The following is a 22,603-nucleotide window of genomic DNA, read 5'->3' on the forward strand; positions in this document are numbered from 1 at the left end:
TGATGTGCATCTCATGTGTGCCTGGCCTCCCAGAGCTGTGGTGGGCACTGCCGGTGACAAAAGTCCACGTCCCAAGCGCAGCGCTGGCTCACGATGATGCCTACCACTGCTCTCAGGGCTGGGCCCCCGCTCCCTCTCAGAGTCCGTGCCCCACGGTGTGGTCACTTGGACGACAGGGTCAGCCCGGGCCATCTTGGCAGCTTCCCCGCACCGCCCCCGCCCATGCAGTTCTGTCCTCTGGAAGGCTTTGGCACAATGAGGCTGGTGTTTCAATGGTCAGAACCAACCCTGGGCCCCGGCAGGATGTCTCAGAGCTCAATCCCCACCTTGCCCAGGCCCACGAGTAGCCTGGTCTCCGCAATATTCCTGTGCCTATCTGCAGGGTAGTCCAGGGGCCACTGAGGTCCCATTTCAGCTCTGGACAAGCCCCTCCACCGGGGCCTCAGGCTCCCAGTCTGTTACACCGGGACGGTGACACCTACCTCCTCAAATTTACACGCAAGGTTAGAGTTGATACCCGCTGCACACGCAGGCCACATGAGGCTCACTGGACTGCACGCCCACTGCCGCCTCCCTGGGGTACTCTGAGGACGTGTAAGAACCCACCCTGGGCCTTTATCCTGGAGAAATTCCTCCTCTACCTCTTATCTTACCAGGGACTAAGTCTCCGGGGCCTGGGGTCTGAGTGGACATCGTGGGGCAGGAGCTCAGAGCCCTCAGTAGGAACCCTGATGTTGGCCAAGCTTCAGGACCCAGAGCCATGGGAACATGGACCCCCAGAGCACTCCGCCTGCCTTGTCTAGACTTCTCTTCGGCATTAAACTTGGCCTTCTCCAAGGTCATGTGTGGGAGAAACGTCCTACAAACTGGAAAGAGCCAGTTGCTAATGAATCATGCACAGAGCTCACCCTCGATTTATGTGCAGAAATGCCCTGCGGAGGACCGAGGCCTGGCCCTGGGGTCGTGCTCTGTCGGACACCCAAGGCCTCAGGTACCCAAGACGGGTCGGGAGGCATCAGCAGTAGGCCGTGAGCTTGTGGGCAGCCACGTCCTCCAGCCAGAGTGCCAGATGCACAAGCCAGGGGTGCATCCCCAGCTCGGCTGCTTCATTTGGGTCAACACGGCCCCAGCAGGGACTCAAGGAGCCGGGACTTGGGGAGCAGCTGACATGATAGGCACAGGCCAGTTCAAATCCCCAAGGACGCAACATCCAGTGGCAGGGCCACCAGCCCCGGGCAGGAGCCTAGGCTGCAGAGCCCAGGCTGAAGAGAATCTCCTGGGTTGCGTGGCCTTCAGGACCCTGGCCTCTCTGAGCCCCAGTTTTGTATCAAGAAGTAGCCATTCTCACCTACTGGACAAAGCTGACATCATGAACACAAAAATGAACACACTCCCACCGGCTTGGCCCGCACACACAGTAGGTGGTCTCGACAGCCAGTGGCCGACGCCATGCAAGTTACCAACTCAGGGCCAGAAAAGCGCGTCACCGGTGGCCAGAGGTGCGTCCATTCACACACCCGCCTTGAGCCCTACCAGGTCGGGGGGCATCACAAGGGACGTCCATACCTCTAACAGCAAAGGAACAGGCCCCAGCGCCAACTGACAACAGGGCTCCTGGTCTCCATGGACGGACATCACCTCTAGACATCAGACTCCCAACACTTGGGACGCGAATGGAGACATCACGGTGGGCCCGGCCCCAAAGTGGCAGCATCACCCCCACCATCGGCCCGGAGGGGCCTCAATGTGCTCCCCACTCTCAGGGGTCCCCTTTGCCCCCCACATCTCCTCTGCTCCTTTTAAAGGGCCCAGACGCGCCCTGGTGATGGTGCTGCCCTCAGGGCAACACCCCGCACCTTCCACCAACGGCTCTCCTTCTGGGGGGAGAACGTGTAGTGAGGATTTGGGTGGGTCAGGGTCACTCTGGCTGGGTGGTTAGTTTTGTGATTTAAAGGAGTTTTTCCTCATTCAGCAAGGTCCGGACAAACGAGAAAAGGAGAAAAAGGCAGCCAACAGTCCCCCTCTGCTGAGCCCAGCCCGCGGCAGTCCCCTCCCAGGAGGGGCTCCCACACGCACCACGGCGGCTGGCCACAGACTTCCGTGGCCCCCACCGGCCGTGTCCGCTGAGCGGCCATGCAATATCCCGTCAGACAGCTTTGTCACAAGTATCTGACCCAGACAACCCACCCCGGACAGCGGCCGGCCGCCTCGTTGCTCTCCTCCGGAGATACATTAGGATGCGCACTTCTGGCTTTATGCATAGCTCTTTCCCCTTTCCCAGGGGAGACCCCGCTCAAAGCCCAGGAGCACTTTCACACACCTGAGGCAGCCGCCCCAAGCTGGTCCCTCGGAACCTTCCGGAGACCCACCAAATGTCGGAGGTGGGGAAATGGAGGCTCAGAGTTGGGGAGGGAGTGGGCCGAGATCACACAGCAGGCCAACGGCAGAGCCGGGGAGGGACCGAGGCCCCTGCCCGCTGGTCAGGCGTCATCGCCCCGAGCACACTTTTCAAAAGGCCTCAGTGGAAGCTGCCTCAGACTTGTCCATCACAAACCCGTGAAGATGAACGACGGGAGAGAAGAGGGGTGTGGTGGGTGCTACAGAGGGGCTGGGCAGCCCACTGCCAGGGGACAGGAAGCAAGAGGGCTTTGGAGTTTGTGAGGACTTGCTGGAGGAGGAGGACCCCCATAAGCCACAACATGGTAGCAGGGCCCTGCAGGAAGTTCATGAACGGGAAATGTCTGACCTAAATTAACAGAATGTGCCACTATTCACCAATGACATCGGATGGGCCGAGAGAGTCCACCTTTCACACCCACTGAGCTGAGGGGAAAAGGCCCCAGAGCCTTCCAAGGCACCTCTCACAGCTGGTCTTCCCAACCGAACCCCAGCCCCAAAGCAGCAGCCATGGTTTTCCCGTGGCCTGGAGTTACCTGGCGTCCTCTGTCCGTGGGCCGCAGATGCTCAGGGCTCAGGCCTGTCCATCGGGCACTGCCACGCTGTCCCCGATGAGGTGGGCTCACAAGCCCCTCGGGTTAGTCCTAAAAGGGAACATATTGGTGGAGGTAATAAAGTAAGCTCTGTCCCCTTGTTTCTCCGAGCATCGTGGCCAGGTGACGTGGCCAGCCTGGTGGCGCAGGCCGCCGCACTGAGTGCAAGGTTCACAGCCTTCCCTTCTTCTGTTTCAGCCTTGGGATTCTATTTCATTCATTCATGAAACGTTCCCCCAAGAGCCCGCCCTGGGCCAGGCTGGTGATTCTGGCCGGTCCTTCTGGAGATGCTCAGTCTTCCAGGGCAGACACGTGCCGTGAACTGAGCCGTGGGCAGGTGGGGAGCAGGGAGGGCCTCCAGGAGGAGGTGATGCTGGGCTGCAGTCTAGAGAAGTGGGAGGATGGCAACATGCAGGGGGCAGAGCAGGCTGTTGGGAGCCTCTCGAGCCCCAGGAAGGGGAGACTGGACTTCCGCCTGGAGCTGGACGGGAGCCCCACAGGGTGGAGGTCAGGGCAGAGGTTTGCGTGGTGGTCACACGTCCCTGGATGGGCGAGACTCGGACATGCTGAGGAGGGGGGCGGCAGGGAGGGGGGCCAGCGATGACCCTCAGGTCAGCAGCTGGGGGACAGCCCCCAGGAATTACAGGGGGGCGGGAGGGGACAGCTGTGGTCATAGTGGAGGAAATCCCCTAGCAGGGGCTGCCCACAGTCGGGCCCCAAACGGCGCAGTGTCCAGGCGGCCCACCGCGGCCAGCCACGGCCTCTCTTGCGCCCTGGCCAACGTGGCGAGCCGCGTCCTCATTTCGTTTTAGAGCGCACCCCGATCCCAAGCCAGAGAAACGCGCCTCCTTACTTCTGCCTGACGCCATGGCCCCGGCCCCCCCTTCTGGGGCACCAAGAATGAGAGGTGCTGCCTCCACCCTGACCATCAGCATTCTAATGGGCCGGCCAGTCTGGCTGGGGCTCGTCCGTGAAGAATCTGTGCGGGGGGCTCAGCCTCCCGGCTGGCAGCCTGTCAGTGTCCCGCAAGGCTGCCCCAGATAGCAGACGTCAGGGCTCGGCACACAGAGGGGCTCTGTCCCCAGGACACAAAGCAGAGCTCGGGTGCTGGGCGGCGCCCGCTGGCCTCACGGCCTCCCCCACCAGCGGGTCTCTGGGGGCACAGGGGGACCGAGACGGGAGGGGCGGTGGAGACCGGAGGAGCCGGCCTGCCCGCCATAAATCACCACGCCAGGCTTTATAATTATCTGGGCACTTAAGCTCCTCTTTATTCTCTTCCCCCTTTCCCTGGGGAAATTTCCTTCATTTCCTACATTACCCCGGTCTCCCCGCATGTCTAAATCAACCTGGGCCACGTCACCACCTACTCGTCTGAGCCAGCTCCCTCGGCCTACTTTCACTGGGGAGGGTGGACTGGAAGGCAAGAAGGAGGCATCGCTCAAACCCAAGTTCCCTCCCCGCCCAGGGCAGAAAGCTGAAAATGCCACCGCGCCCGTCCTTCGAGCTGTGGCGGCGAGCATGTCCCCGGTGTCTGGTGTCTGTCGGCTGCCACTTCCCGCCCCCGGGATCTGTCGGCGAACCCGGGGGGCGGTGGGCTTCCCCGGGGACGCAGGCCCGAGGTTGAGTGGGGTCCCAGATGAAGAAGAGGAAATGCCACTGCACCGGCTACCCTGGGCTTTTCAGCAGCCGTTCCAGGTGACCTTGACAAACAGCCTTCCCTGGGGCCAGGCTGGGCCAGCGTCACCCCGCCAGAGTCTGGGGCAACCTGGAAGGTGCAGCCTGCTTCGTTCGTGGTGAGGATTCTGCCGTGGGAGCGGTTCTGACGCCACCATCTACCGTTTGTCCAGCCCAACCCCAAATCTCACCTAATTCCCACGTGCCTGCAGGCCTGTGTTACTCTCCCCACTTCACAGATGAGAACACTGAGGCCCAGGGAGGAAAGCAATCTGCCCGAAGGCCTGCCACTCCCGAGGTTCTGCTCCTTGCATGTAAGCTGGAAAGGGCCCCCGTAGGGCAATGGCAGGGCCCAGCAGAAGGCAGGTCGTGCATGAGCCCTCAAAGGGTCCCCCGTCATCTCCAGTAAAACTCCCACCTCCTCAGAGGTGGAGGGAGGGCAGCACCTCGGCCAGGGCATCAGGCTGGGGCCAGGGGCCGCTGCTGTAGACCAGCCCTGGGCAAGCATTTCAAAGTCAACAAGCCGCAAGGCTCTCCCAGGCCTCCCTCCCAGGGGGATGAGCCAGCCGGGTTTTTTTAAATCTGGATCTCATTTTCTGCCCACATTTCTGACCTCCGGAAGCCTCTTGGGTAGTTTTCCAGAGCCCTCTGGATCCTGTCACGGGCACGTTTCATGCCTCTGCTCACCGAATCACAGCCAGGGCGCTGGGCACCCCACAGATGCCAGGTGGGGCCTGCGGGCACAGCTGCCCGGGCCTTCCCAAGCCCTGGGCCCACGGGCTCCAACTGGCTCTCCGACAGCCATCTCCGGTCAAATTCCAGGACTCCTTCCCTTAAAAAAAAAAAAAAAAAAAAAATCCCTCTTTGAAAACAAACAAAAATCCCAGCACTGTGAACCTGAGAGATTTGGCTTTGCCTCAGCTGCATTTTCTGTTTTGTCCTGTCCTGTTTGGCACGGCAAGCACCTGGAGAAGCCGTGCATCCCTCTCATTCTGCAGATGGGTAAACTGAGGCCCAGACAGAGGAAGGGGCTTACCGAAAGCACCCCCCCCCCAGTGATTCTATGGCCCAGCCGGAATGGAGCTGGGGGCGCCCCTCAGCAGCTGCTCATTCTGGGGGAGAAGGGCCGGGGTCTGAGCCCACAGTGGGGTTAAGGTAAGAGCAGTCACGGCCCTGGGCCAGCCCCTGGGCTCGGGGCAACGCAGGCCCCTAGGGCCCTCGCTCCACCCAGGTGCTCCCGGCCCCGTGGCCCGGAAGGCTGGTGCGCAGTACATGCAAAAGAAACCTCGGGGCAGGGGGAGCCTTGAACTTCGGGGGCAGAGCTCAAGGAAAGCAGGCTGGCTCTAATGGAAACCAGTCAGCGGGCCAAATGCAGCAGGAACCCCCCCCCCCAGCGGTTTCCATGGGGACGGAGCCCGGGAGGTGGAGCTCTGGCTCGGGCTGCAGCAGCAGATGTGGCCTGTGCAGGGCTGGCGTGGGGCGGCGGGAGGGGCGGCGCTGCGCCTGGCAGCGGGGCCCGGAGACGTGGCAGGCCCCGGGCTGGAGGTAAGAATGAGCCCGGGGCTGTGGGTCCGCCGCCTCTGGGAGGCTTCCTGCATCCCTCAGGCGGGCACTGGGTACTCCTGGCTAACTTTCTGCTCCCCAGCCAGCACCACCAGGCCTGGGGCCGGGCCTCCTAGAGGGCGCCCGTGTTCGCTAAGTGAGGTCCCCAGGCCTGTGAGTGGGGGGCAGACACGACCGCCTGGCACAGCTCTAGCCCTCTAGCAGAGGACCCAGTACTCAACAAGGTCTGCCTGGTCCAGTCACTGGATGGTGCTGTCCGTCTCCTCCTGGACCCCAAGCCAGGGCCTGCCCATAGCAGGCTCCCAGCCCTTCTGAGAGGCGCCCTCGAGGATCACATGAGCTCTGAGCAACGCTGGGACACGAGCGCCAGAGAGGGAACCCCATGGACGGACAGGGCACGGTTTCTCGAACATGACATGGCCCTGCTCACCTGCAGAGCTGGTCACATGCAGTTACCCTGGCCTCTACATGGCACCCCAGCACCTCTGTCCTGCCCTGAGCTGAGGGCTCCCCCCTCCAGCTGAGACCCTTGCCTCGGAGCAGACCTCACAGGGGCCGACGACCTCGCGCGCCTGGCCGATCCACCTTGTGCACCTTAGCACAAGGCACGAGCATCTCCACGAGAAAGGGGTCCAGGCCCATCAGATACAACCAGCCCCCACGAGAAGAGCCTGCAAAAAACCCCAGCTCGTCATCCGCTGCAGGCTCCCGGCACAATGGAAGGGTATCAACTGGGCACAGAGCAAAAAGGGCCATTTGAGAACGTCGAAGGCTGCAAAATGGTCTTGTCTGTTCCAGGTTTTTACAGTGTCCCCCAAAGGCCGTTATTCCCAGTGCCTGAGTGATAAACTCTGTAGATCACCTGGGCCTTGTGTGTTTCCGTGGGCCAGAAGAACAGCGAGAGCAGGGATGACACCCTGGCCTGTGGCCACACTGTGCACCATCTGGCTCCAGCCAGCACCCTGAGCCCTAGAGGCCAGAAGCCCTCACCCCAGCAGGGCACTGGAGGCTTTGCGGGCCCAACTGCCAGGCCCCAGATGCTGGGGTCATGGCAATCCACCAGAGACGGGTCCTTAGGGCCCCCGGAACCAGCACGACATGGCCCCTGGGGGGAAGGGATGGAGGCCATCCTGGCTCTCCCTGGGGGTGGCAGAACTCCAGCGCAAAGGACAGGGCCTTCCCGGCACTGCGTGTCTGGGAAGAGCCCACCAAGGTCAGCATCCATGACAGGGAAACAATAAAAAGGGGTCTTGTATCCGGCCGTTTCCATAGAGCGTGGGGACAGCGTGGGGAGAGCGCAGGTCCTGTGGTCAGAGACTGGTTTGGGTGCAGCCTCTGTTACTCCCTCGCTGCGTGACTCTGGGAATGCTCCTTGGCCTCTTTGAGCCTTGGTTTTCTCACACAGAAAACTGCCAGCACCTTCCACACAGGCAGGGCCTGCAGCCGTCCTGTCCGTACCATGTTCCAGCACCCGGGCAGCGCCGGCCCACGCGGGCTCCGATGGGATGTCAGAGGGAAGCAGAACGGGCCGACTGCATTTTCAAATGGACAGTTAAAAAAAGGGAGGGGGGCGCCTGGGTGGCTCAGTCGGTGAAGCGTCTGCCTTCGCTCAGGTCATGATCCCGGGGTCCTGGGACCGAGCCCCGCGTCGGGCTCCCCGCTTGGCGGGGAGTCTGCTTCTCCCTCTCCCTCTGCCTCTCCCCCTGCTCGTGCTGTCTTTCAAATAAATAAACAAAATCTTTAAGATAAACAAATAAACAGGATCAAAGTAGCCGGCCCTGAGGCTGGCGCTTAGTAGGTCAACAAAGGGTTGCTCCCCCCAGCTGCAAGGAACTGAGTCCTGCGCGCAGCATCTGACATGCGCTGACCCTCCCTTGGGGGAGCCAAGTGTGGCCCCCAATTCTCCACTGGGCCAAGGCAGGGGTTTCTGCTTCTCTGGGTCCCTTCACTGGTCCTGCCTGAGCCTGTCTTGCTCACTTGTCCCCTGGCAGTGGGACGCTTGCGGTGGCAGCCATACCTCTCTGCGGTGGCATCTGCTGAGGCTGTGCTGGCCGGCCACACCGCCTGGCCCGGGAGTGCCCACCTGGAAGCTGCTTCCCAGGGCCACCACCAGCACCCGCACGGTCACACAGGCCATCTGAGCATGACCGCATCTTCGGGGGCGAGGCTCACCTCTGGAGCTAGAGCACCCGGCACCGAGGCCTGAGACCCTCGAGGCCCACCCATCCGGGGCTGAGAGCCTCCACAGGTCCTGGCACCAGGCGACGTGCTCTTCGGGTGATCGTAACCACGAAGGCTCGAGCCGGAGGGCACCTTCTCTACCGCGGTCAGCCCCCGCGATGCTGCTGCAGGCCGCCACCGCCGTGTCACCTGGGCCCGGGCACGGCCGGCAGGCGGGGGGCCCACCCGCCCGGACCCCGCATGCCACGCTCAGGTGGGAGACCTCATCCCATCGAGCCAAAAGAAGCTGCGCAACCAGGAGGCTCTGGCGGGTGGGGAACTCCGCTTGCCTCGAGGACCCCGCCGCCCACGCCTGGGCCGGAAGTGCAGACCCACCCACTGCAGGAATCCTGGGGCAGGGCCGGGCGCCCAGGAAACTGGGCCAGAGGTTCCCCAGCACATGCTGGAGCAGCCCGGCCCCCCCCGCCCCCACCCTTCTGTGGGTCTGCGGGCCTGGCCTCTCAGACCTCCCTCCTAGTCCCTCAAGAAACTCGGAAGCCAGAGTCCTGGGGACCCGAGGCTGGGGACACTTTCCCAGGGCCCACCAACAACTGCTCCCCATTAAGGGGGATGAGTGGGGAGTGACCTCATCACCAGGGAGGCCACGAGAAACCTGTGGGTAGTATTGACCCCCTTGCTTTATGGATAGGGAAACTGAGGCTGGGATGGGCAGGCAGCTCTCTTGAGAGTCCAGGCCTCCAGTCTCTACCTAAGAGGCCCCAACGAGGGGACACACAAACCACCCGGGGCCTCCCAGACAGGCTCCCATCTGCCACGTCGGACAGTTTCCCGAGTCTCGTGCTGTTATAAATGCTTCAAAGACACAGAACCCAGGCCCATAGTAAAGATTCTCATCAAAGCTCTTTTTTTGTCCAAAGGTGCGCTGGGCGTTCACAGGACCTCATCAAATCCCCCGTCCCCAGCACATTACTGATGAGCTAGCTGGGCTGCTAAAGCTGCTCAGTGGCCGCCCAGGGGCCCGAGCCCCGCACGCAGGTGCACGCACGCACACGGACCTGCCCAGGAAGACTAGCCCCGCTGGCTGCTTCTCGAAGGACGGCCGCCAGCGCACCAACCGGCCCACCCCTGGGCTTTCCGGCCGCTCCCCTCCCTCGGCCGCCTTCCCGGATCCTGTTCTGGGCCTGCTCGTACTGCCATTTCCTCTCCCAGGCCTAGAGGCTCACTTGCACTCCTCAGCGTTTGCAAATGGCCGGTGCCTGGAACAGCCTGCCCCTCCGGGGAGACCGCACCATGCCTCACCAGGTCCCAGCGTGTAGCCAGCCCGGCCAAAGGGTCTTCCTTCACCTCCCAGGGGCCTGGCAGCTGGGTGCCCTGTCCAGCCTGCTCTGGCTGGCCCTGGGCTGGGGAAGACGACCCATCACACTGGGGCAGCCGAGTGCCCAGCAAGTGTCCCCCGGAGTGGCCCACAGGCTCCATGGCTCACTGAGAAGCCATGAAGAGCACCTGCCCCAAGCTGGCACAGTGCCTCCAAATGCCTGTCCACCTCTGGAAACCACCGACGTACCAGGCAGAGCACAGCACACCGTGTGCGTCTGCACATGGCCCGGGGCTCACGCACGGGCAAGGGTGCGCCGTCCACACCTGAGCACCGCGTGGACATGCAGGATGAACGTGGGCTTTGGAGGACGGCGGGCCCAGGTCTGAATCCCATCCCTGATCTTCATCAGCTGGTTGAATCTGGGGACTCAGCTTCAGGCTCAGTGCCTCCCCTGGCCGAATGGAGCCGGTGTTAACCCCCGCCTGGCAGGCACGTCCGAGACTCAGAAATCAACCGAGGATTAAGAGCGGGTATGGGGTGCTCTCTGGGAACTGAGCGCTGTGCTAAGGGCATTCCATGTGTGACTATGAGGCGGGGACACTTACTGGGCCCATTTCACAGATGAGCAAACGGGGACACGGAGAGGTGAAATGAGTTGCCTTTGATCAACAGGGCCAGGAACTAACACCGACTCAGTCTGAACCCCGGCCTCAGTCCCGGAGCTCCCGCTCTTCTGCACTCTGCTCTGCCGACCGAGCAAGGTGCCGGGCTCTGGTTCTGAGGGCGGCGGCCGCTCCGCCTTGCCCACTCTTTCAGAGCACCCAGCCCAGCGCCATGTTCTCCGGGCTGCTAGTAAATACAGGTCTGATGCCAAGACCAGGGTCAATAGGCTGAAAGACCAAATGGGAAAGGAGGAAGTGGTTAAAAAAAAAAAATGCAAGAGCAGGACCGCTAGAGAAAGCAGCTCCCCAGGAGCTCCCGCAAATTTCATCAACTTTTCGCCCTTCCTGTTATTCCCAAACATCTCCACCAACAGGTACGTGCCTTCAGATAAACAAGCCACAACAAAGCACTTCTATTAACAAATGGAAGGAGACTTGGGAGCCTGCAGGAGACAGCAGAGGGAAGCATCCCTGCCTCGTTCAGGTTCGGCCACAAGCCCCGGGTGTGAGCTCCGGGCCACAGCGAGGGAAGGCGGCCTCAGAGGCTGGGAAGGGCAGAGCCGGGATCCAGAATTCGGGGAAAAGCAGAAGCAATCACTTAAAAGGGGGGGGGGGGGGGGGGGGGGGGGGGGGGGGGGGCGGGTGGGGTGGGGTGGGGAAGAACTCTCGGAACAGATTACGTCATAACGTGAACAAATTCACAAAATAAACAGTTATCATGTGCAAATTATTTGTGCTCGTAAAACTTCTCTGTCCTCATGTGTGATGACGGCCAATAAATTCTGCACCTTGTTATCTCGGTGAGATAATTTTTTTTTTTTAAGTTTATAGCTACTCTTTGTAGTTTACCTGTTGATATACATATATATATGTGTGTGTGTGTGTATGTATATATATATATTTTTTTTTTCTTTGTGGCGGGGGAGAGGGAGGGATTTAAATGTACCTTTAAACCACGCAAAGTATTTGTCATCCTATTTTTCATAAACATCTCAAAATAATTTCACGTAAGCCTATACAGAACAGCTAGAGATTTAATGAAGATCTCAAAATCTTAAGTCCCAAAGCCCATAATTTTGAATTTAAATCTAGCGTTAACGCTGTTCATGCTGCCAAACAACATAAAAATTGGTCATTAATTAAAACATTTAAGGTCCTTTAACGTAGGGCATTTGGAGTCTTAAAAGGCAAAGACAAAGACCAACATTTAAATTCTAATCTAATGAAGGTGATGGTGGTTCTTCTGCCAAATTCTTCAGGGGACGAGAGGATCATAGGACTGTTTTTATACACAAGTGCAACTTGTTTATTTTGACCTCAGTTCTTCGAAATTGTCGACTCCACAATTGAAATATGCTGTGTGTTCCAACAAGGACCCAGCAGTCGTAATGACAGACCAGCCCATCTGTGCTGTGAGAATGTATAATTTCAGTCTATAGTGGAATTTATATAGAAGCAATGATGTGAAAACTGCTATGCGTGGTACTTTCTTTAAAAAAAAAAAAAAAAAAAACCCTGCCGAGAAGTATTGGGTGCCATGGAGAACGCGGATATTTTCCCTGATTCAGAACACAAAAGATTCCATGGCATTTTCCTGATTTGGGGGGAGGCAGAATGTCATTGCCCAAGTTAAAAAACAAACATGGTAATTGGTCACATATAACCATCCCAGCTCTATAAGGCGTATGCTGGAAATGTGTTATCCATAGACATTACACCCATTAGGTGAAAATCTCGGTGGAAAATACTAATTTAGAATGAAAATGCTCATTTATGGAAATTAATTGATTTTATGCTACTTGCCCTTACCTCCAAAAAGAAGAGGAAGTCGTGCTCCAGGAATGTGACTATCACTCCAGGATTTAGGATTAAAGGCCTATTTACCTACACTAATTATACCAAAAAATAAAATTTTTGGAGATGAGGCATGGGCAGCTATTCAAAGCATAAATTCTTTAAATAAAAACTCCTTTCCCCCTACCCACCTCTCTACACTCTGGACTCTTTTGCTTTAGAATTTATGGCACTGTTTTTTTCCTATTACTTCTTTTTTGTCACCAGTGTTTTATTTGGTGCTTGCTAAATATTTGGGTAGAATGATCCTCCAGCTTGCGGCAGCAGAATGTGGCTGTCACAATCATGAAAATGTTTTAATTATCTCTGCTATATATGCCTGTCTCTGCAGCCCCAAACCCCCAGTATCGACTGCTGTCTAATCTAAGAACAAAAGCAGCCGTGATAGTCCTTGTGTGAGCTGAGCTCACTTTTATGTTTGGATGTATCTGCCCAGGCCGGCTGCTCAGACCCACACAAACAGGGCCCAACGCCTCCGAATCAGGAAAACAAAGATGTATTTACGTGGGAATTTTCCTCTCCATTGCAATTTAGAACTTTCTGGGCCTGATTTTCCATTTTCCATAAATCAAGACCCCAGCTACCCTCCAACATGGGGAAAAACCAGGCCGCATCTGTGGGCGTTTTTGTCAGCCTGCCAGGGGACGGAGGTAAGTTGGAGCTGAACTCTGCAAAGCCCACCTTTTATATGAAAAGGTTCAGCCCTTCTGAAGGGTCAGGGACCATCACAGAAACTCGGGCAACCGTGGAGGGTAGCTTCTGGGCTGCAGCAGCAGCGTGGCCTGGGGATGCAAAGGTCTTCGAGGGACTCCCACCCCCGTTGGCCACGGTTCAGGCCCAGGACGGTCGAACGTCTCGGCCCACAGTTCTGCAGATGGGAAACCAGGACGGGAGCCGGCACAGGCCAGCCCTGGACAACTCAGGCCCCCAGAGGGTCCGTCTGGTGGACGTGCCCACGTGGACCCCACGCACTGTCTGTGGGCAGGGCAGTTACGAGCTGGACACGGCACCGTTAGGCGGAATCCCTGGGCTTAAATAAGTGTTTAAAAAACAAAGCACAAAACCACCAAAAAGATTTTCCCCATATTGAGCTGAAAGCCGAAAAGAGCCTTCTTTTTTCTCCCGACACCACCCCCCCACACACACACACCCGAAATAAAATAAAACGAAAGGGAGAAAAGAACTGGATCCCTAAACTGTGGACATGGCAGCATTAAAGATGCCGGATAAAATAAAAGGGCCTCTGTTTCTCAACGCAGAACCCACCCTCCCGTGTGCCAGCCCAGCCCTGCCTGCTGAGGAGTTTGCTAGGAGGAGCATGGGCGCTTTGGTGTTTTTCCCTCTGCCGCTCCTGGCACCACCAAAAATTAAAATAATAATGATGATGATGATGATGATGATGATGAGATCCCCACAACAAACCAACACAACTGAGCAGAAACGAGTAGGCCATGCCTATTAATACCTCCCGAAACATTCGTTCAAATTATAATTGAACACACAGCTACTGTGAAATAACAAACATTCATTTTTATTGTGATTCCCAAAGCCTATAGCTTTGGATCTTAAAAATAAATGGGCTTGGCTTCTGCATTTTCCCTGCAGTTTTTGGAAAGGCTTACTTCACTGAAGATGGGGGGGGTGGTCGGAAATAGAATTTTGAATTTCGGATAACCAATTAGAGGGAAGGAAACGTAACAGGCATCGAGCACAAGATGGCAGAGCCCTCGGCTTGTCTCCAGCAAAAGAGAAGGGAAGAAGGTGACTTACCCAAGGTGCAGGAGGATGAGGAGCTTTCTCCAAAGCAAGGAAGTGAAAATGGTGCCCCCTGGCCCGGCCGGGCACAGCGGCAGGAGGAGGAAGGCAGGTCCCACTGGCCAGCAGGCCGTCCCCAGGTGCCAGCCCCGGTCCGACGGGCCCTCAGGCGTCCTGCTCTCTGGCCACCCTCGTCCATCGGTCCCCTCGGTCCTGGCCGGCGTGGCCTGGGCCTCGGCCACCCCGGCACCCGGAGGCAGGGCTGCCAGGAGCCAAGTGGTGCTGGGGGAGGCTCTGCTGCCAGCCCAGGAGGACGAGGAAAATGCTACTTTTGTCTCCTGCTCTCATCTGGCACTGGCTGCCCGGGGAGGGGGGGCCAGAGGCGGCCGCTGCGGCTCGGCCCCGCCCACCGGGAATTTTTGAAAGATGCTCCTGGGTGCCGGGAGGATGGCAGACGTGGCAGAGGCGGGTGGGCCGGACCCCCGAACCCACCACCAGACGGGGGCGGCGGGGGGGGGCGGCCGAGTGGGAGAGGGAGGAGGCAGCAGGCGCGACTGGCCACTCAGCGGCTGGCCCGAGGAGGACGGGGGAGCCGGCCCGGCCCAGGCGCCAGCCCTCCCCGTGGCCAGGCGGCGCGGCCCTGGGCGCCATGTTGCTCCGGAGTCCAGGCGGCCCGGGCCCGCTCCCGGCATAGAGGCCGCATTGTTCCCGTGCCGGGCCCGAGGAGGATCAGGCGGCGGCGGCCAGCACCCGGCGTGCTCCCCGGGGGGGCGAGGCCCAGGGCCCCCCAGCCTGGCCGCTCCCCGCGCCCCGGCCTCGGAGCGAGCCCGTTCCAACAGATGCCCCGAGAGGCCGTGTCGCCAGGGCTCGGCATCGGCCTTGTGTCCGAGTGGCCACCTGACCCTGGGCCACAGCAGCTCTCTGAGCCTCAGTTTCCCCATCCACAGAAGGAACAGGGATAACGACTCCCACCACTCAGGGCTGCTGGATGACGGAATGAAAAATGCACACAGAGGGCTAAGCACCAGGCCGGGCACCCTGCTGGCCCTCAGGAACAGGTCGCCTTGCCCAGAGGAGCTGCAAAGCTGCCGGGCCGCCATGAGGGCATCGGAGTCCAGAGTCCAGGCACGTCACCACACCCTCTCAGACCATCACAGACTCTTCTGTGGCCCATCCTGGCCAAGGTGGAACGTGCCCGGGCTCCGGCCCTCGGACCCGGTCAGCGGGCCTGAGGGCTTATCGTGGCGCTTTTCTTTGGAGATTTATCAGATTTGGCTGCCTTTTGCTGAAGGCATCTGGGCCACATCTGTGTGGCCATACTATCTGCCCAAGTCCCTCCGTCGGCCCTTTATGTGGCCAGGCACTTGCCGTCCCTGTGCACGGTGAGCCACAGGGCTGTCAGTGTGAGACAGGGGCTCCCCAGGCAGGCAGGGCCAGCTCTGTGCTGGAGTGGAGGGCACAGCATGGACTGAGCGTGGCTGGGCCTGCCGTCCGGCTAATGGGCCCTTCTGTCGGTAAGGACTGAGGGTAAGGGACCGTCTAGACACCTGAGCATCTGGGGACGGGAGCTCAGGCTCAGATACGGTCATGCCCATAAAGGACGGGGTGGGAGATGGCAAGGCGACCGAACAAGAAGGAAGCAGCCCAGAAGGAGCCCTCTGGTCCTCAGGCTCTGGTCTCACGCACACCGCCACGTGACCAGCTCACCAGCTGATGCCAGAGACAAAGCAGGTAGGATTCCGATGCCATGCGCCTGACCAGGAACGCCGGAAATTCCATTCCAGGAACGGCTTGGTACACCTACCAACAGCCTGGCCCCCGGGGAGGAGAGGGTCCCCCCCACCACGCTCCACGGGGAAAGCCACTGAAAGCCAGGTGGCCATCTGGGGGCCAGCCCCTGACGGAGGAGAGGAGGCAGAACCTGGGTTATGGCTGCAGAGGTGGTGGGTGCCCCTTACCCCAACACACATGCACACAATATCGCCACAGCCAGAAGTGGCCTCGGCTGGGCCAGCTGGCTGCCCGGGAGATATGGCCTCCACCCCAGCGTGGGGCTCGGGACACAACACATCAGTCCGGTGGCAGAACAGCCTGGCCTGAAACAGTTCCTTCTCGGTTGCAACCCTGGGCCGGAATCCCCAGAGACAAGCCCTTCTCCTCCTGGCCGGGCGGGGGGGGCTCCACAGGTTAACACGCACAGAGCCCGACACGCTAGGGACACACATGTGTCCCTGCAGGCCGGAACCCGCATGTCTGGCGCCTCCTCGGAGCCCAGGCAGGTCTGGGTGACGTGATGCACACCCAAATGCAACTCGCAGTGGCAGGAAGACTGAAGCCCGGCACCATCGTTTTATTATAATTTAAAATGTAATTATAAAAGGCTGATTTGGATGTAAATATCGCCATTAAACACATGAAAGGCGAATCGAGATTTAAGAGCCCCACATCAGCAGGTAAATATTTCAGCTAAACGCTCCTCCTGCCATCTGAGATGCCAGAATTAAGGAAGGGCGGTTCACCGCCGAAAAAAACCCAGCCCCAGCCTTAGAAGCCAAAGGGATCAGGGACAACATTCCTTTTTTAATCTTAAGGGAAATTTCTATTACTCCCTAAAAAAAAAAAAAAAAAAGAAGAAGGCGGCTGTTTCACTTTGTACATGCCATGCACACATTTCCAACCACAATAATAATCATTACCTCGGCTGCTCACATGTCTGCTCAGAGAACCAACCTCTCAGCCACCCATGGAGCAGCAGGCCCGGCCGGCGGCTCAAGGGCTGGATTACTGCAGCCACGCGGGTTTCTGACCCGTCCGGAATCCGGCGCCAACAAGTCCGCCATCCAGAATCTCACAGCGAGACCCTAGGGCATTTACTTGTGGAGCTGCCCCAGCTGCCTGAATAAAAGCTCGTGTCAGAGGGTTTTCTGCCTCATGACACACCGATCCAGCCTTTTCCACTTCGATTTTACCAAATCTATACCCGTGGCCTCAGACGTTGTTTCGGTCACCCCCAAAAGAGAGCTCTCTTGATGGCATTTCTGGGGGGCAGGTCAGAGAGACCACAGCGAAGCAGTTCCAGGATCCAAAAAAAAAAAAAAAAAAAAAAACCACCCCAAACCGAAAAACCCCAAGTAAAAGCAGTTTTAAAAAACGAAACCTCATTTTTAAAGCCAAATGTTATCATTTGCCAACAAAGACTTACGGGTGAAGGGGAAGCTTGGTGGGGAGGGGACTCTCATCCCTCACCCCCATTGGGGCCACTCCCTCCCTGGTCCTCACCCGCTTCGCAGGGGCGTCCAGACTGAGGACCCCCTTAGTTGGCAGGGATCCCAGGCCGATTCTCTGCCGCAGCCTTCCCCACGTCCCCCCAACACCAGGGAGACGTTCTCAGTTCTGGCCCCAGCCGGATCAGTTCCTCCGAGTCCCTAACGTGAGCCTGGGAGCCAGGCCCTGCTTCTTAGGGCGCCTTCCTGGCTGCGTGGAGGCTGTGGGTTTAGCAAGAACGGGGCTGAACGCTATCCACCGCGGCAGAGCAGGGAAGAGGGAGACGGCTGGTGCATAAGCCTCAGAGTGAAATTCTGTTCATTTTAGTAATTCGGAAGACATCCATCCAGTGCTAACTCTGGGCCAGTTTGTCAGGAGTTACAAACACCCTCTCCAGCCAGGAAGGGTATTTGAGGGTTGGCGTGTGGCTTCACCACGGCAGGCCAGGTCTCCGATAACCTGCACACTGCTCCCAACTGCATTGGACAATGGGCTTTGGGAGGAGCAAAGGGCCCCAGAGAATCACAAATTTGTCCAAAATCGCTCCTGATGGCCTCCTCCTCGGAGGATGGACCCTTCCTCTTAAGAGTCCGGGTTTTCTTCACTTCCATTCCAGGATTACCTTGCCCCCCCAACCCCCCAGCAGACAAAGGCCCATCGGGTCTGGCCCGTGGCAGGGCCCATCCAGCTCACCATCCGAAACCTGGAAACCTGGCTACCTTTCTGGTGCTTGCGAAGGTGCCCCCGCAGCCTTGCGAAAGAGATCACAGAAGGAAAAAATTAAACTTGAGAAAGTTTAGCCTCCACTCAACAAAGAAAGCCAGACGTGCCCACTGAATTTCCAAGAACCATGGGTCAGGGGACTTTCTTTTTTCCCTTTTTATAAATCTCCGTCCCTGACTGGGTTCTCAGGGCCCGTGACACCCAGAAACTCGAGCTCCGCCATCCCAGCCAACAGGACACTGGTCAGCCCTGAAAATAAGTATTTCATATAAAAGATCCATTGTCTTTGCTTGGAGACAGTTGTTGCGTTTTTCCCCTCCTCTGCTCCGTAACATCAGCAAGCGCAGCCGATGCCCAGGCTCCTTTCTCGTTCCGACAACTTGTTTTGAGAAAGGGCCATCTTGCTGGGTCTTCCTGAACCATCAGCTAAGAGAGAAAAGCCTCAACGAAGCGTTCTGGGAAACGTATGCTTGTGTGTGGCCAAAGAGCGATTAGCTCATCAGTGGTGAAACCCTCCCACCAAATCGCCTCCCACTCGCTCCAATACTGGCAGCTGGTGTGGCCACCCTGGACCCCCGAGTGGTGATGGCCTGCCCTCATGCTTCCCCTGGACCCTGAAGAGGTGAGAGGCACAGGTCAGACCCCGGGGTCAGCACCCAAGTGAGCTCCTCAAGTGCCATTCTGGGGGGAGGCTCCACTCCTTCCTCGGTGAACACGTCCCAGGACCTCACGGGGCTCTGCTCCCATCTAGTGTCCCCAGTGCCTCCGAGCCAAGTCCCCGTGACAAGGGAAGCCCGGCTCTGCAAGCTTCCTGGCATTCCACCTGAGAGAAAACATCAAAGTTCACCTTGCACCACCACCTACGGCGGGGAGGATGGGAGGGGGTAAACTCGTAGGTGTCCTTTCGGGTGAAACCAAAACTGGACTCTCTGTTTCTTAGAAACTCAAAAAATATAATCATCACCAGCGGTAAACATGGCGATTACCATTTACAACACCAGCACGCTTTATGGCGTCCCTGCCACGTGCCAGGAACTGTGCTTTGTGGGGAGAGCGCTGTCTGGACCCTCCAAACGCCCCTCTGACGTTGCTGTCATTATTCCTGTGCTAGGGCTCAGGCCCGGGGCGCTAAGTGCCTTGTCCAGGGTCACACAGTGAGCCAGGGGCAGGGGCCAGATGGGAGCTGCCCGATGGGAGCCAGGACACCCCCCGCCCCCCGTTGGTGGGGTTCCTGCAAGAGTATTCTCCCTTCTCCCCAAACATCCAAACATGCAAGCACACCCTCTAAGCCCAAGGAAAACCAAGCACGATGGTTGTGAGATGTTTTCCTGGCTGGCCTGCAAGGGCCTCCCTCCCTTCCCGGACACTGTCCCTCACCAGGAGCACACGTTGGTCTCCCTGGACACCAGGGAGCACTTGCTCAGGCCGAGGGCCTGTCAGGGTGGCCAAAGCCCTCGGGCCCCTCCCTCAGCCCCAGGGGCTGCCTTCCCGTCAGGCCTCAGCCACACCGGGGCAAAACAGGCCCCAGCACCCTCCTGAGGACGGGAGCAGGCGAGACCGGTTCGCAGACTGTCCCACCAGGTGCAAACCACACAGACCCCAAAAGTAACCCTGCCACAAAACTCCGTGCTGTGCCCGTGGAGCCAAGCACAATGCTATCTGTACCTGTTCGGGTGGTATGTGTGCCCGGGCCCCAGTGGCGGCCTCATCACCATATACTGCCTTTGCCAAGCAGCCGGACCCCACCAGCACCCTGGACACCCCTCACCCAGGATCTGGGCCTTCAAGAGGCGGAAGGCTGGGCATGACTCAGCCCCAAGCGCAGGCAGGAAAAGACCTGGGGGCCGGCCCTGGTTTAAAACAAAAGCAGAAATACCAGGGCCATCCTCCCACTAGCCCACCTCAGTCCAGGAGACCCTGTCCCCCTGCTTAGCACATTCCATTCAATCCAGAAGTGACAAAAAGCAGGCAGGCGCCAATTCATCTTCAGAACCTCGATTTTGGTGTGGATATCCTCAAAACTAAATCTTGCCTGGATGGGATATCCCAACATGGTAAGAAGCCCCCCCCCGGCGGGGAGGGGGGGGCCCAAGTCTCCACTGGAACTGGGCTGGCTCCCAGGAACAAGGACAAAGGCAAGACCGGACGGCGTTGGTGCTGAGGCCGTGCCTCCATCTGGGAGGGTGGGGTGGGGGGAGCACTGTTTACTAGAGACTCTCAACCCCATCACCCTCCGTGTGCCAGGGCACACTGGGGCCGGGGAGATGGGCCTCTGGAGCTTTGGCAAATAGCCAGCCCCCACTAAGTGGCCCTGGGGGTGCTTCCTTGGATGCTCAGGCCTTTCCCTGCTCCCACAGGCCCGTGAAGAAGCAGCAACGGATACCCCTTGTTTGGGGGTCAGCAGAATGCCACACCTTCCTGCCCATCACGAGATATGTCACAGGTCATCTGTGGACCCGGAGAGAGCATCTCCCGCATTTTGCAGGCGAGGGTCGGCTGGAACTTGAGCTTTTCCTGATTACAAACCCGGTCACTGCCAATGCCAAGCAACAGCTCCCGGCTGGAGAAGCAGGCCTTCGGCAGCGGCAACCCCGTTCCTGAGATCGCTCTTGAATGTCCCACCCGGGTTTCACATCTGCTAACTGCCTCTGATAGAGTCATAAATAAAAATTCAAAACGTGGGAGGTGAGGATGTGGTATGGGAGGTGGGGGGCACAGCGGCTTAGCAGAAGAGACGCCCCCGGGTCTGGTCCCCAGCACCTAAGCAAACTTTCAGTCTCTGTGCCCGGGGGTTGGCCAGATCTCAGTGAAATGGTCTCCTCTTTCCTCTGGGTTCTTCCCTGGGCTCTAGGGAACCAGGCAGCCCGGGGCGAGGCTGTTGTCAGGCAGGCCTGGGCTACTCGGGCCTCTGTCCACGTTCCCGGAAACATGGCCTTCAGTGCCAGCTCACAACTCTGGGGCGTTAGGGAAACAGGGCCCCCCCTGCCCATTATTTTGTGGTCAAAGCACCCATGAAGGTTCGCCAAACCACATCAGTAAGATGGGGAGAGCAGAGGGGAAATCGCACCTGTGATAGGACGGTATTAAAAGGCGGCCTTAATCCCGTCCCCCCCCACCCCCAGGACGGGTTTCACTTTAACAGGATAGGTACCCGCGAGTACAAACATGCATTTTAAAATCCCAAATGGCTAGAACCAACGAACTAAAATAAAATGAAGACAGTGCTGGCCTGCAGAGACTGCCCTGGCTTCTGAAACCCAACTTTGAAGAAATTAATTTCGGCGTTACCTTACAACCCTGTAATTACGGCAAACACGCATTCCTTCACCCATTTCTTGCTCCCCACAAACTCCCCAGGGCCGCCGGCTGGGCCTGTGTGTGAGCCACCTATAAAGGGAGATTTATTACGAAAAGTTATGAGTTGTTTTTCGTTTTATGCCACCATAAACAAGAGCCCCACACAAGGGCCTTTCACTCAACCGGCCCGGCGGCCGCCAATGCTTGACTGCGGCCCCCTAAGTCGGCTCTCCATAAATGCTTGACCAGCAGGAAAAAAAAAAGAAGAAGAAGAGGCGCTTTGGTTGGTTTAGTAGAAGGGTATGAAAGATGTCAATTTTTCAAAGAGGGCTTGCAGCTTCCAGATAACCCTGCCGAACACATTACACCTAAAAACAGATGCTTTCTCTTTTTTTCCCTATTCTGCTGAAGATACCTGCTAACGCTATTTTATGTGTCCAACAAGATTCTCTCTGGCAAATGGTCCACACCCCTGAGATCAGAGACTGTGTTTCACAAATCACAAGTTCCTGAATTTTAATGACGGCCGTGGAGTTCTTGCCAAGCTGGACGAGCTTCAGGTTCAAGAGCAACCTCCCTCCCGGGTCTGTGGAAGGCCGGCCTGCCCTACAGGCTCTTCTTAGACATCTCTTCATTAATATTTAAATACTCACCGCGTAGCGAAAGTGAGAAATGCACTTACCGTCCTCAAGAGTCGCCGAACCCGACCGTGACCCGGGACACGCAGGTCGGCTGCCCTGCCCTTGGCGGAGGAGCGCGCCTGAACGCAGCCAGCGCTGCGCTGTCGTGCCCACACGCCACAGGCCCCGGGCCACGGGTCCGAGTCCTGGGTCCCAAACGCTCCCCTCCTTCACGCGCGTAAGCCGCAGAGTCGCAGCGCGGCGCCATCCCCGCAACTCTTCGCAGGGCCCGACGGCCCCGGGACGGCGAGACGGCCGGGCGAAGCGCACCGCCAGGCCCCGCTCCCCAGGTCCCGCGCCGCGCCGCGCCTCCTCCCCCGACTCCAGCTTGCCGGTAGGGAACCACCGGACCTCTCCGAGGAGCGGCCGGCAGAACCCGGCCTCCGCGTCGCGACTGGCGCCTCGAGGGACCTTTGTCCGGGACGAAAGCGAAAGCGCGCCGGGCCGGGGGCGCCCACGCCCTGCCGCGGAGGTCCGGGCCGGCGCCCTCCGCGACTTTCTCCAAGTTCACGCGCTCCCCGGGCGGGCGGGAGGCGCGGGCCCCAACTTGCAGAGCCGGGCCGTCGGGCGCGCGGAGGGCTGCGGGCGGGCTCGCGGCGGCCCCGGCACAATGGGCGCCGCCGGGCGGGCGGGCGCGGGGAC

General features: G+C 58.6%; 2 protein-coding genes across 2 annotated transcripts in view; one reads left to right on the forward strand and one right to left on the reverse strand.

Annotated features, from left to right (window-relative positions):
* The window catches only part of GRAMD4 (GRAM domain containing 4), a 467,167-nt gene extending 444,570 nt beyond the window's left edge, over window positions 1-22,597 (reverse strand). The window contains exons 1-2 of the mRNA XM_034987294.1: window positions 14,013-22,597; window positions 2,934-3,041 (exon numbers count right to left, since the gene is read on the reverse strand). The gene's annotated coding sequence lies outside the window, so the exon portion shown is untranslated. The remainder of the gene's footprint in view (window positions 1-2,933; window positions 3,042-14,012) is intronic.
* Window positions 12,835-22,603, forward strand: part of LOC117998466 (translation initiation factor IF-2-like) — an 11,052-nt gene continuing 1,283 nt past the window's right edge. The window contains exons 1-2 of the mRNA XM_034987234.1: window positions 12,835-12,892; window positions 22,252-22,433. Of these exons, the coding sequence (XP_034843125.1) occupies window positions 12,835-12,892; window positions 22,252-22,433 (240 nt within the window). The remainder of the gene's footprint in view (window positions 12,893-22,251; window positions 22,434-22,603) is intronic.

Source organism: Mirounga leonina, unplaced genomic scaffold (assembly GCF_011800145.1).
Source record: "Mirounga leonina isolate KUSES-001 unplaced genomic scaffold, KU_Mleo_1.0 Mir_418, whole genome shotgun sequence".
Taxonomy (NCBI): domain Eukaryota; kingdom Metazoa; phylum Chordata; class Mammalia; order Carnivora; family Phocidae; genus Mirounga; species Mirounga leonina.